This window comes from Oncorhynchus clarkii, chromosome 14 (assembly GCF_045791955.1).
Source record: "Oncorhynchus clarkii lewisi isolate Uvic-CL-2024 chromosome 14, UVic_Ocla_1.0, whole genome shotgun sequence".
Taxonomy (NCBI): Eukaryota; Metazoa; Chordata; class Actinopteri; order Salmoniformes; family Salmonidae; genus Oncorhynchus; species Oncorhynchus clarkii.
The window spans coordinates 10,890,001-10,904,668 of NC_092160.1; the positions used below are offsets into that span (position 1 = coordinate 10,890,001).

Sequence of the window (14,668 nt, forward strand, 5' to 3'; positions counted from 1 at the left end):
CTACTGCACACACACACCCCTCTAGTAACATTACCTCATGTTTCATCTACATTGATTCTACTGCACACACACACCCCTCTAGTAACATTACCTCATGTTTCATCTACATTGATTCTACTGCACACACACACCCCTCTAGTAACATTACCTCATGTTTCATCTACATTGATTCGACTCCACACACACCCCTCTAGTAACATTACCTCATGTTTCATCTACATTGATTCTACTGCACACACACACACCCCTCTAGTAACATTACCTCATGTTTCATCTACATTGATTATACTGCACACACACACACCCCTCTAGTAACATTACCTCATGTTTCATCTACATTGATTCTACTGCACGCACACCCCTCTAGTAACATTACCTCATGTTTCATCTACATTGATTCTACTGCACACACACACACCCCTCTAGTAACATTACCTCATGTTTCATCTACATTGATTCTACTGCACACACACACCCCTCTAGTAACATTACCTCATGTTTCATCTACATTGATTCTACTGCACACACACACCCCTCTAGTAACATTACCTCATGTTTCATCTACATTGATTCTACTGCACACACACACCCCTCTAGTAACATTACCTCATGTTTCATCTACATTGATTCTACTGCACACACACCCCTCTAGTAACATTACCTCATGTTTCATCTACATTGATTCTACTGCACACACACACCCCTCTAGTAACATTACCTCATGTTTAATCTACATTGATTCTACTGCACACACACACCCCTCTAGTAACATTACCTCATGTTTCATCTACATTGATTCTACTGCACTCACACCCCTCTAGTAACATTACCTCATGTTTCATCTACATTGATTCTACTGCACACACACCCCTCTAGTAACATTACCTCATGTTTCATCTACATTGATTCTACTGCACACACACACCCCTCTAGTAACATTACCTCATGTTTCATCTACATTGATTCTACTGCACACACACCCCTCTAGTAACATTACCTCATGTTTCATCTACATTGATTCTACTGCACACACACACCCCTCTAGTAACATTACCTCATGTTTCATCTACATTGATTCTACTGCACACACACACCCCTCTAGTAACATTACCTCATGTTTCATCTACATTGATTCTACTGCACACACACCCCTCTAGTAACATTACCTCATGTTTCATCTACATTGATTCTACTGCACACACACACCCCTCTAGTAACATTACCTCATGTTTCATCTACATTGATTCTACTGCACACACACACCCCTCTAGTAACATTACCTCATGTTTCATCTACATTGATTCTACTGCACACACACCCTCTCTAGTAACATTACCTCATGTTTCATCTACATTGATTCTACTGCACACACACCCCTCTAGTAACATTACCTCATGTTTCATCTACATTGATTCTACTGCACACACACACCCCTCTAGTAACATTACCTCATGTTTCATCTACATTGATTCTACTGCACACACACACCCCTCTAGTAACATTACCTCATGTTTCATCTACATTGATTCTACTGCACACACACACCCCTCTAGTAACATTACCTCATGTTTCATCTACATTGATTCTACTGCACACACACCCCTCTAGTAACATTACCTCATGTTTCATCTACATTGATTCTACTGCACACACACCCCTCTAGTAACATTACCTCATGTTTCATCTACATTGATTCTACTGCACACACACCCCTCTAGTAACATTACCTCATGTTTCATCTACATTGATTCTACTGCACACACACCCCTCTAGTAACATTACCTCATGTTTCAGGTTGGCTTTCACTGGATTTCCTCTTCTCTAATTTATTTCCCATTCTCTCGTTAATTTCCCATTCTCTCATTTATTTCCCATTCTCTCATTTATTTTCCATTCTCTCATGTATTTCCCATTCTCTCATTTATTTCCCATTCTCTCATTTATTTCCCATTCTCTCTGTATCTTTATTTCAGACGGATGCAGAATACGTCAACAGTGTAGCAGAACTCCTAGAGAAGAAGTGAGATGTTTTGGTCGTTTGTGATTATAATTTGACTGTTGTTGGCTATGTTTTGTCATTTGACTGTTGTTGGCTGTGTTTTTTGTAGTTTAAAAATGTTTTGCTGTGTTTTTTTGTAGTTTGACTGTGTTTTGTAGTTGGTCTGTTTCTTCACCGTGTTTTGTAGTTCACCTGTGGTTGTGTGTGGCTGTAGTTTTCCTAAGGATGTGCACTCAGGCCTGTTGGAGGTAGTGTCCCCTTCTCAGTACTTCTACCCCAACTTCAGCAGACTCAGGGAAACCTTCGGAGACTCCAAGGAGAGAGTCAAGTGAGAAACGGACTCATGCACAACCCAACACAGTCCAACACATACAGATGCGTGGTCTTACAATCATGGAGGGGGAAAAAAGAAAGAAAAAAACGGAAATTGAAGTCTAACACGTCACATCATGTGCACCTGCAGTAAGTGGTTTGTGTTGTGGTTGTGGTTGTTTTCAGATGGCGCACAAAGCAGAACTTGGATTATAGCTTCCTGATGCTCTACGCCCAGGAGAAGGGAACCTATTATGTACAGGTGGGGTCAAAGTTCCACCTCTCTGATTGGTCAGTCAGTCTGAAATCATATTCATGTATTAACACATCCTCATTAAAAATGTGTGTTGTCAGTTGGAGGATGACATCGTGGCTAATCCTGGTTACTCTCAGACCATGAAAACATACGTCAGAAAGCTGGCCACCGATGACTGGATGTTCCTGGAGTTCTCTCAGCTCGGCTTCATCGGTGAGTCTATGCTCTTCTGCGAAAGTGTCTGTTCTCAGGGCTTCTGGAAAAGGAGGGCGTAGTTAGTAGTAAGACAACTGTGGGAACTAAAGCAGATGAACACACACTTTATTTATTACCTCTCACAGATGAGAGTATGTACACGTGTATGTGGATACAATAGACTCATGACTCTCCCTTCCTGGACAGATACAAGGCACTCCCTTCAGCAAATCGGGTCACACACACCACCTGCTCCTCCCCACTTATAGGCAGAAACTTAATCAGGAAACACCCATGGTAAGGACTGTTCAACGTTGGTCTGATCAATCGGAATCTATGCTTCAAGACCGTTTTGATCACGTGGACTGGGAAATGTACCGGGTCACCTCTGGGAATAGTATTGACGTATACACTGACTTGGTGACCAGGTCAATCAGGAAGTGCATAGAGGATGTCGTTCCTACTGTGACAATTATAACTTGGATAGATGGCAGCATCTTCCTACTGTGACGATTAGAACAAAAAGAGTGGATAGATGGCAGCCTTCACGCAAAATTGTAAAACGTGAATCACCGTTTTTAACCACTGCAAGGTGACTGGGAACATGGACGTGTACAAACAGACCGGCTATGACCTCAATAAGAAAATCAAGAGGCAAAACGACAGTACAGGGGTAAAGTAGAATCGTAACAGTTCAGACACAAGACACATGTGGCAGGGACTCCAGACAATCATGGATCATAACGGGAAAGACAAGCTTCTTTGCCCGCTTCGAGGAAAACAACACCTCTGCCACGCTGATCCGCAACGCTAAGGCCCCACCATGTTGTGTGCTCAGCTCCCAGCTCCCTGTTCACCAATGACTGCGTGGCTATGCACGTCTCCAACTCAGTGATCAAGTTTGCTGACGACACAGTGGTTGGCCTGATTACCAACAACAAAGAGACAGCCTATAGTGAGGAGGTGAGAGCCCTGGCAGAGTGGTGCCAGGAAAATGACCTCAACGTCAACAAAACGAAGGAGCTTATCGTGGACTACAGGAGACAGCAGAGAGAGCACACATCCCAAATCTTTATGTTCCTCAGCGTGCACATCACTGAGGACCTGAAATGGTCCCTTCACACCGACAGCGTGGTGAAGAAGGCGCAACGGTGTCTCTTCAACCTCAGGAGACTGAAGAAATTTGGCTGGGCCCCTAAGACCCTCACGAACATCTACAGATGCACCATCGAGAGCATTCTGTCGGGCTGTATCACTGCCTGGTACAGCCCAACACATCACCGGGGGCACACTGCCTGCCCTACCAGGACATCTACAGCACCCGGTGTCACAGGAAGGCCAAGAAGATCATTAACGACCTCAGCCACCCGAGCCACGGCCTGTTCACCCCACTACCATCTAATGTGGAGACATTACAGGTGCATCAAAGCTGGGACAGAGAGACTGAAAAACAGCTTCTATCTCCAGGTCATCAGCCTGCTAAACAGTCACCACTAGCCGGCCTCCGCCCGGTACCCTGCCCTGAACCTTAGCCACTGTTCTAGCCGGCTACCAGCCGGTACTCTACCCTGCACCTTAGAGACTGCTGCCCTATGTACATAGATAGTCATTGAACACTGGTCACTTTAATAATGTTTACATACTGTTTTACCTAATTCATATGTATATACTGTTATAGTCATGGCTCATTATATTCCCGACTTTGACATTGCTCGTTCTGATATTTCTTAATTTCTTGTTTGTTTTTTAACTTTTTGGATTATGTGTGGAGTGTTATTGTATTGCTAGATATTACTGCACCGTTGGAGCTAGATATTACTGCACCGTTGGAGCTAGATATTACTGCACCGTTGGAGCTAGATATTACTGCACCGTTGGAGCTAGATATTACTGCACCGTTGGAGCTAGATATTACTGCACCGTTGGAGCTAGATATTACTGCACCGTTGGAGCTAGATATTACTGCACCGTTGGAGCTAGATATTACTGCACCGTTGGAGCTAGATATTACTGCACCGTTGGAGCTAGATATTACTGCACCGTTGGAGCTAGATATTACTGCACCGTTGGAGCTAGATATTACTGCACTGTTGGAGCTAGATATTACTGCACCTGCGATAGCATCTTTAAATCTGTGTATGTGACCAATACACTTTTATAGACTCTTCTTCACTTTGGTTATTCTCCCCACAATGTCTTAGGTCATTTTACTTTATTTATTATGTGTGTGTGTTTTATATCTTTGTCAGGCAAGATGTTCCGAGCCAGTGATCTACCAATGATAGCAGAATTCTTTCTGATGTTCTACAAAGACAAGCCCATTGATTGGCTGCTGGACCACATCCTGTGGGTGAAGGCTTGTAACCCAGAAAAAGATGCTGTGAGTTGTGCACAACAAAAGTATTTTGCTCAAGAGAATAAAATGAAAATGATTATATAATGTCCAAACTCATCAAACTTGAGTTTGTGAGTGAACTATTCCTTTATTCAATTGAGAGTTGATGGGTTTTTCATATTTTGTCCCATCCAGAAAGACTGCAACCTGCAGAAGGGCCTGCTCAAGCTGAGATATAAACCCTCTCTGTTTCAACATGTAGGCCTTCACTCCTCTCTGCCTGGGAAACTACAGAAACTGAAAGTAAGCACTTTCTCCCTCTCTCTCTCTTAACCCCCCCCCCCCCTCTCTCTCTCTTAACCTCTCTCTCTCTCTCTCTTAACCCCTCTCTCTCTCTCTCTCTCTCTCTCTCTTAACCTCTCTCTCTCTCTCTTAACCCCCCACTCTCTCTCTCTCTCTCTTAACCTCTCTTAACCTCTCTCTCTCTCTTAACCCCTCTCTCTCTCTCTCTCTCTTAACCCCTCTCTCTCTTAACCCCCCTCTCTCTCTCTCTCTCTTAACCCCTCTCTCTCTCTCTCTTAACCCCCCCCTCTCTCTCTCTCTCTCTCTTAACCCCTCTCTCTCTTAACCCCCACCCACCCACCCTCTCTCTCTCTCTCTCTCTTAACCCCTCTCTCTCTCTCTTAACCTCTCTCTCTCTCGCTCTCTCTTAACCCCTCTCTCTCTCTCTCTCTCTCTTAACCCCTCTCTCTCTCTTAACCCCTCTCTCTCTCTCTCACTCTCTTTTAACCCCTCTCTCTCTCTCTTAACCCCTCTCTTTCTCTCTGTCTCTCTCTCTCTCTCTGTCTCTCTCTCTCTCCCCCCCCCTTTCTCTCTCCATCCCTCTTGTACTACCCCCTCTCTGGTGTGTGTTTGTGCAGGATAAAGACATATAGCGGAAGTTATAATTAAAGTGTCTGTTTGTCCAGGATAAGGACTTTGGGAAGGTGCCACTATTCGCAGCCCACACCAACCCTCCTGCAGAGCTGAGCAGTAGTCTGAAGCACTACCAGCAGCACACCCTGGAGAGGGCTTACAATGGCCAGGACTTCTTCTGGGGCCTGACCCCTACCGCCAAGGACTTCATACTGCTCAGCTTCCCACAGCCACGCACTGTCACCAGGTCAGTGGACACCACAGGTGGCCGGTGACACCTCAATTGGGGAGGACGGGCTCATAGTAATGGCTGGAATGGTATGGAACAAATCAAACATGTTTTCCATGTGGTTGATACCAGTCCGTTCCGGCCATTATTATGAGCTGTCCTCCCCTCTGCAGCCTCCTATGTTGGACACACACACACAGGAATTAAAACTCCAACCACAGGTCACATTTTAAATATTGCCTACTTGACGCTGACCCCAGTTCCACCTGTGTACCTGCTTGTATAAAGGTTGTGGAACAGACTTTGTGGGTTGTCACTGTGTTTCCCACTTGTCACAGTCATTATCAAGATGGAATCCAGTAGGTCATGTTTGCCCTGCCCTAATATCACAGAGCAGTGTTGTTTCCTAACACTCTAGACTAACACGTTTGGCCGTGTGTGATCGTCATCAACACACTGTGATTAGACACGCAGTGAGTATCTTCATGAGCATGTTCGAAGGCAGCAGCATACCACCCTGCATCCCACTGCTGGCTTGCTTCTGAGCTAAGCAGGGTTGGTCCTGGTCAGTCCCTGAATGGGAGACCAGATGTTGCTGGAAGTGGTGTTGGAGGGCCAGTAAGAGGCACCCTTTCCTCTGGTCTAAAAAAAATATCCCAATACCCCAGGGCAGTGATGAGAGACATTGCCCTGTATAGGGTGCTATCTTTCAGATGGGATGTTAAAAAGGGTGTCTGAACTCTCTGTGGTCACTAAAGATCCCATGGCATTTATCATAAGAGTAGGGGTGTCAATCCTGATGTCCTGGCTAAATTCCTAATCTGGTCTTCATACCATCATGGCCACCTAATCATCCCCAGTTTACAATTGGTTTCATTCACCCCCCTTCAACTATTCCCCAGGTCGTTGCTGTAATTGAGAATGTGTTCTCAGTTAATTTACCTGGTAAAATAAGGGTTAAAACAATAGAGATTAAGGTAATGACTTGACATTTAGTGTAAAGCTCTACATTTCAGTGGGATGATTTAAAGCATGAGAGGATATATGACAGAGGGATATTCTTTGTTGGCCAAACCAACTGGTAATGAATAGGTGATTTTGTCTCTCCAGGTACCTGTTTCGCAGTGGAAACATTGAGAACAACGGAGACCATTTTTATAACACCACCGTGTCGGTGCTCCCTAGTGATGTAAGTGTCATGGAGGTCACACTAACTGCCAACAGTGTTTGTGTGTGCGCGAGTGTGTGTCATGGAGCTGGTCTAAGAGACTCTGGCTCTCAGGTGTAACGAAGTAACAAGGTGACATGAAACGCCAACCACTACATGCTATCTGCTAACACGCTGATGACCTGTGTATGTAATGATGTATGTCATGGGAATTTCCAGGTGAACAAAAAGGAGAGCAGTCATTTTTTAAAATGTATTTATTTTTTACCTTTATTTAACTAGGCAAGTCAGTTAAGAACAAATTCTTATTTTCAATGACGGCCTAGGAACAGTGGGTTAACTGCCATTGATTAAATTCAGTACGACACTCCCAGAACAGAAGCATAGAACATGTCTAACAGCCTCTTGGAGACAGGCCCTTTTATATCCTAATCAGACTGTACCAAAATGTTCTGTAAACATCAGCCTGGGAGGCTGCTACCGAATCACACAGTGTTCATAGTGTCATCAACAGAATAATAATCAAGTGTGTCCTTGGTACCTTCGTTAGCTCTGATGTCAATCACGATCAACAGATATGAGAACCAACCATAACGTTCAGTAACTAGGCTAGTGACCGTCAACCCGCACACAAATTAGTGTCACAAATAGAGCACGGGACATCGTGTATAAATATGCTAAGCACTGTGCTAATAACTCTTAACTGAATGTGAACTTGATTTATCTTAAATATTCCCATGAGTAATCTTAATGTAAACCTATGCGATCGCCGTATGCCTTTGGAGGACAACAGAGTTATGCACTAATGCTAGTAGATACAGGTTGTGTCACAAAGTGCTAGGGTTATATTGAATGTGTTCCATAGACCTCTGTTCATATTGTGGTTGTGTGGCTATTTACATTGAAAGTATACTAATTCAATGACTGTGCTCCCTAGAACTTTGTCTTTCTTAATGGTTGTTTTCCATAGAACTATGCAATTGTTGCAGATCTGGTCCATATTTCAGTGATTAATGGGATAGTGAAGAAAATACATTGTAACAATGTTCCCTCTAATCTTTTTCAGCACCAAGCAAATTTCAGGTCTGCTCAGCGCAAATGTGAAAATTGTGAAAATTCTGTGCAACATCCAGCGCGTGTTTACTATGAACACGGAGTCTGTACCCGCTTTAAGTTAGTTTCAACAGTGGTCAAGTAGGCTACTGTGGCTATATGATCATAATGTAGGTCTACCAGAGTGGCCTACCATCAAAAACAATTTGTTCAACAATTTGAACATGGAAATAGCTGTTATATCATTCAGCCTACAGTAGCAGCTAATGTGTGGTGTTCAACATTCCATGAGACTTAAAAAAAATAATCATGCAGGTCTTGACATCGTTCAGACAAGGAGGTGACTGAACATGTTGTTGTGTTGTTTCATACAAGAAACCACTTTACAAAATAAAATGCATTATTATTCCCATAGCATTATTACAGAGAATCAGACAAATTATGCTACCCTCTGCCTATTGGCTTATTCAAGTCTGTCTCAAAATACAACACTGCCCCTTTAAGACCAAAACAACGCTCTTTATCTGACTCGCTTTTCAAATGTGTCTAGAAATTTACCCGTTTTGGGCACTTGTAGAAAGCAGTCACTCCCCTATTGCTGAATACAAATGATCTATAACTGGGCTAATAACTCACTAACTTGCAAAGGATATGAACAAAATGTGCACACGTAGCTACGTGCAGCTTTAGCTTTGATCCCAAAACAAGCGCATCTACTCACGACCGCTCACGCTGTAAACACAGTCTAGTTCAAAGTATATGGCACAGATCCATTTATGGCATTGGTCTAATTGCATATAGGGCTACTGCAACTCTGATTTGTTTATTCCACACCGGTCTGTGTAGAGTACAGGCTGAGTAGTGCGTGTCAGTGCAATAGAATCCTACTCCGATGTGTTCTGCCTACAACAAAATCTTTTGAATAGTTAGTTTTGTTGCGGTATTTTGCATTGAAAGTGGCTAATATTGCAATGATTCGATCACAATTGCCACAGTAAAAGGAAACATCGATAGTATTCACAGGGAAAACTCTAGAACAGTGGTCACCAACCTTTTCTGCGTCAAGATCATTTTGAATCAAAATGCAAGCCGAGATCTACCGCTCTTTTTTTTAACATTACATTATCCGTACAGTAGCAATGAGGTTTGTGCAGTAAGCTTTAGGCACAATACATTATCACCGCATATTGGCTTTGTTTGAATTGTCCTCCCAATGCATTGTTGTTCGGGACATTAAAAAAAAAAAAATCTACTTCAAAACTTGAGGTAGGCTACAGCATATGATCACACTGGTAATAGATTCGTTGTTGTATTACTTGTGAAGCACAGCTGAGTGAGCATACATTTAAATAATTTGCTTTTTATTTTACTGGGCTGAGGGTGCCTCGATCTGATGGTCAGGCTCAGTGGAGGGAGAGAGCAGCAGACTGAGGGTTCGCCTCTCAACATCCCTCCGCTCTCCCTTTCCTCCACTGACACTGACCAAAAAGGGACACCGTCTTCCAGCTGATGGCGAAACTCGAGTCGCACCGCATTATTTCTGCCTCATGCACAAATTCATGTTGTTATTAATAATAACAACGCTAATAATAATAACAACAATGTAAGCCTATAGATACACTTTGCTACTCATTTATTACTGCTATTCCTGCTGCAGTGCTTGTTGTAGCGCTGAGTGGAAATAGGAAGAACACGCATTTTATGGCTTATAAAAGTGTTAAATACAAATTGTTGACAGTGCTGAGTAAGAACTTAAACATGAACTCCCTCATAAAAACAGCATCTCTTTGCTGTATTCGTTGACAGTCTCTCTCTGGTCTTAGTTTTAAACATTTTGAAAACTCACAGTATCATCTTTGCTGTAGCTTTCTTTTATGCCTGCTTCGTTACTGCAGACAGACTATAGTCATCTGAGCCATCCGATTGGCCAGAGGTACAGTGCCTTGCAAAATCATTAATTCCCCTTGCCGTTTTTCCTATTTTGTTGCATTCAACCTGTAATTTACATAGATTTTTATTAGAATTTCATATAATGGACATACACAAAATAGTCCAAATTGGTGAAGTGAAATGAAAAAATTACTTTTTTCAAAAATTTAATTAAATTTAAAAAATGTTTAAAAAAAACAGGAAAGTGGTGTGTGCATGTGTATTCACCCCTTTTCTATGAAGCCCCTAAATAAGATCTGGTGCAACCAATTACCTTCAGAAGTCACATAATTAATTAAATAAAGTCCACCTGTGTGCAATCTATGTGTCACATGATCTGTCACATGATCTCAGTACATATACACCTGTTCTGAAAGCCCCAGAGTCTGCAACACCATTAGGCAAGGGGCACCACCAAGCAAGCGGCACCACCAAGCAAGCGGCACCATGAAGACCAAGGAGCTCTCCAAGTCAGGGACAAAGTTGTGGAGAAGTACAGATCAGGGTTGGGTTATAAAAAAATATCAGAAACTTTGAACATCCCACAGAGCACCATTAAATCCATTATTAAAAAATTGAAAGAAAATGGCACCACAACAAACCTGCCAAGAGAGGGCCACCCACCAAAACCGGGCAAGGAGGGCATTAATCAGAGAGGCAACAAAGAGACCAAAGATAACCCTGAAGGAGCTGCAAAGCTCCACAGTGGCGATTGGAGTATCTGTCCATAAGACCACTTTAAGCCGTACACTCCACCAAGCTGGGCTTTATGGAAGAGTGGCCAGAGAAAAGCCATTGCTTAAAGAAAGAAATAAGCAAACACATTTGGTGTTCGCCAAAAGGCATGTGGGAGACTTCCCAAATATATGGAAGAAGGTATGCTGGTCAGATGAGACTAAAATGGAGCTCTTTGGCCATCAAGGAAAATGCTATGTCTGGAGCAAACCCAAAACCTCTCAACACCCCGAGAACCTTATCCCTGTGGGGATGTTTTTCAGCAGCAGGGACAGGGAAACTGGTCAGAATTGAAGGAATGATGGATGGCGCTAAATACAGGGAAATTCTTGAGGAAAACCTGCTTCAGTCTTCCAAAGATTTGAGACTGGGACGGAGGTTCACCTTCCATAAGAACAAAGACCCTAAGCATACTGCTAAAGCAACACTCAAGTGGTTTAAGGGGAAACATTTAAATGTCTTGGAATGGCCTAGTCAAAGCCCAAACCTAAATCCAATTGAAAATCTGTGGTATGACTTAAAGATTGCTGTACACCAGCGGAACCCATCCGACTTGAAGGAGCTGCAGCAGTTTTGCCTTGAAGAATGGGCAAAAATCCCAGTGGCTAGATGTGCCAAACTTATAAAGACATACTCCAAGAGACTTGCAGCTGTAAATGCTGCAAAAGGTGTCTCTACAAAGTATTGACTTTGGGGGGGGTGAATAGTTATGCACGCTCAAGTTTTCTGTTTTTTTGTCTTATTTCTTGTTTGTTTCACAATAAAAAAATATTTTTCATCTTCAAAGTGGTAGGCATGTTGTGTAAATCAAATGATACAAACCACCCCCCAAAAATATTTTAACTACAGGTTCTAAGGCAACAAAATAGGAAAAATGCCAAGGGGGTGAATACTTTCGCAAGCCACTCTAACTCAATAGTGCACTTGATTTGCTCTCTGGGCCCACCGGGAAGGCAGAGTTCAGACACATGAAATAGTTCAAAATGGAAACAGTTCGCCTACCTGGTGCGCAGGGCAGCTGAATCGGGTGCACCTATCACCAACAGCCCGAGACTAATAAAAACAAAATAAGAACATAAGGCTTTATCGTTGTTTTTTTTTTACAGAATTGTTTGGTGATCGACCGGTTGGTGACCACTGCTCTTGACAGTTGAGTGAAGTTCAATCTCGTGCTTCTCTCTGTGGGTTGATAGTCCCGGGGGACTGTGCAGCAAACTCTGGGATACTGCAAGCGTGCACAGTTTAGAGAGAACATTTATTATAACATGGTGTAACGTGTGTTTTTCCTCTCCAGAGCTCAGTGAGAGACAGACTGGTGGGTGGCCAGTCTCCTCAATACAAAGGATCTTATGGAGGCTTCATAGTGATTGGTACATGAGTTTCAATATTCTATATTATTACTAGGACAGGAGTTTTACTGAACATATGACGTGACCAGGAAAAACTATTTAGGGCCCAGCGTAAGGGGAAATACTCCCATCTCATATTATTACCCAAACACTTGTCAGAGGCAGACACAGCTCCATCAAAGTGTTGTTCTGTGTATCAGGATGATTCTGAATCATAGAAATGCAATGACTAGAATGATCATTCCCCTTCAAGTCAAGGTACCATGATGTATGGATCAGCAGCCATAATGAGTGTACCCATGCCATGAATGCTATTTCTATGCCCAGCTTGCCAACGGGCTATGTCCCACTGTGGGCTGTTTTGTACATGACTGGTTGTGCTGTTATAATATACTGTATATTCTGCCAGGTGTTCAGAATAATGCTACATTCGGGTAACTGATATGTTTTAAATGTTTGAGTCATGTTTGTAGGTTGCTTTGTGGATGGAGTGGCTGAGGGACAGATAGACGCACAGATGCAGCCCATCTCTGCATTACGTCTACTGGTACAAAGCGACTCTGACATGTGGGTTCTGCTCAGCGAGGTGAGGTGTGTGTGTGTGTGTGTGTGTGTGTGTGTGTGTGTGTGTGTGTGTGTGTGTGTGTGTGTGTGTAAGTGACAGGAAATAGTTGTTTTATTAGTCAGTCTCAATGATTGAATAGATTTAAATGTGTTTTGAAACTGCTTCTAGGTGCTCCACCGAAAGAGGAAGAGGACTTGTTTCACTAGAAAAACATGTCACATTCCTACCTAGTTCCCTCTCTAAACTTAAAGGGATCTCTGTGAACTTATTCACAATAACAATGTGTCCTTGGTACCTTCAGTAGCTCTGACGTCAACCGCTATAAACAGATATGAGAACAAACCATAACATTCAGTAACTAGTCAAGTGACCACCCGTACACAAGTGAGTGTCACAAGTAGAGAATGGGAAAACATAAATATGTTAAGCATTCATTATGTTAATTAGTAATAACTTAGGGATACAATAGTGTGTCTGTGTACTTATGTAATGAGTGGTGACAGTTTGAATTGAACACACTGCAGGATTACATCAGCTAAGGTTTGGTTAACGCTCATGCTTCTCTGTCTGTCAGATATTTATTCAACTTTAAGGGGAAGAGATAGGAGACACCTTGGAGGGCATGCGCTGCTCGCATGTAACTCCACACCTGGATCAACAGTGACCTCTATTGGACATACAGTCAATGCAGTTCCTCCAAGCGCCTCACCTTCTACTGTATGGAAGCACATACACACACACTCTGGATGTTCTCTTTGCGCACAACGGAGAATTGTTCAACCTTTGACTATAATGTGAATCTGGAGGAGAAAGTGTGTTTTTCTGTTCCTAAATGAGTTTGTCAATCAACTTGAGCACTTCTACATTTGTGGAAGACTTTGTACTGGGCACCAGCTTTCAGCTGTGGCTTTAGTCTCAGTTCTCTAGAGGGAAAACATGATTAACATGTACAGGGCTATGATCGTGTAAGAAAGATAGGTTCAGTGAGAGGTGAATGGATTGATACCCTCGGTGAGTAATGCATGCAATGTACTGTGTTGTGTGTGAGAAAAATGATGGACTGGTGCAATTGTTTGTTTTAGTGTATTATTGACACGGTCTGCGCAAGTGTGTGTGAGTTCATGTCTCTGGCCAAAATGCTGTAGATCAGGTTCATTCCTCAAGTAGCGTTTTTTCCATAGGTGGATTTTTATGTAAATCTTCTGTTGTGTTTCTGGTACTGAACTGCTAGTTTCAATGGGGATCACTGGAGAGCAGCCACTCCAAATGTATATACAGTACATGTGTTACTATGTGCTGTTAATAAATAACAAACATGAAAGCATTCTTGAATGTGTATAAGAATTTAACTGCTTAGCAAATTCTCATTTTTTCCCAACCCTTACAGCAGACAAAAAACACAGGTTACCTCTACTCTCTACAAACAAGAACATTGTCTGACATTACTGACTTACTTATATTCACAGATGTGACCAAGTTGATGAGTAGCATTTGCTCAGTCAGGTCACAGCTAATGTTCCCCAGCAGGGGGCACTACTACTGCACGAGTATAGCAGCTGGGTCAACTCAACAATCACTTCTATGGAGAATATATGGGGAGATTCTTAATTAGTTTTCCTCTCCTCCGG

General features: G+C 42.7%; 1 protein-coding gene across 2 annotated transcripts in view; it reads left to right on the forward strand.

The window, feature by feature from the left end:
* LOC139366263 (alpha-1,3-mannosyl-glycoprotein 4-beta-N-acetylglucosaminyltransferase B-like) overlaps nucleotides 1-14,366 on the forward strand; it is a 31,990-nt gene extending 17,624 nt beyond the window's left edge. The window contains exons 5-15 of one of the 2 annotated variants that reach the window (XM_071103544.1): nucleotides 1,974-2,020; nucleotides 2,214-2,327; nucleotides 2,498-2,573; nucleotides 2,666-2,780; nucleotides 5,012-5,142; nucleotides 5,293-5,400; nucleotides 6,066-6,259; nucleotides 7,352-7,430; nucleotides 12,421-12,496; nucleotides 12,937-13,061; nucleotides 13,615-14,366. In XM_071103544.1, coding sequence (XP_070959645.1) covers nucleotides 1,974-2,020; nucleotides 2,214-2,327; nucleotides 2,498-2,573; nucleotides 2,666-2,780; nucleotides 5,012-5,142; nucleotides 5,293-5,400; nucleotides 6,066-6,259; nucleotides 7,352-7,430; nucleotides 12,421-12,496; nucleotides 12,937-13,061; nucleotides 13,615-13,632 — 1,083 coding nt within the window. In that variant the 3' untranslated portion in view covers nucleotides 13,633-14,366. The remainder of the gene's footprint in view (nucleotides 1-1,973; nucleotides 2,021-2,213; nucleotides 2,328-2,497; nucleotides 2,574-2,665; nucleotides 2,781-5,011; nucleotides 5,143-5,292; nucleotides 5,401-6,065; nucleotides 6,260-7,351; nucleotides 7,431-12,420; nucleotides 12,497-12,936; nucleotides 13,062-13,614) is intronic. The other variant, XM_071103545.1, reaches the window with a different exon arrangement.
* Nucleotides 14,367-14,668: the final 302 nt, after the last annotated feature.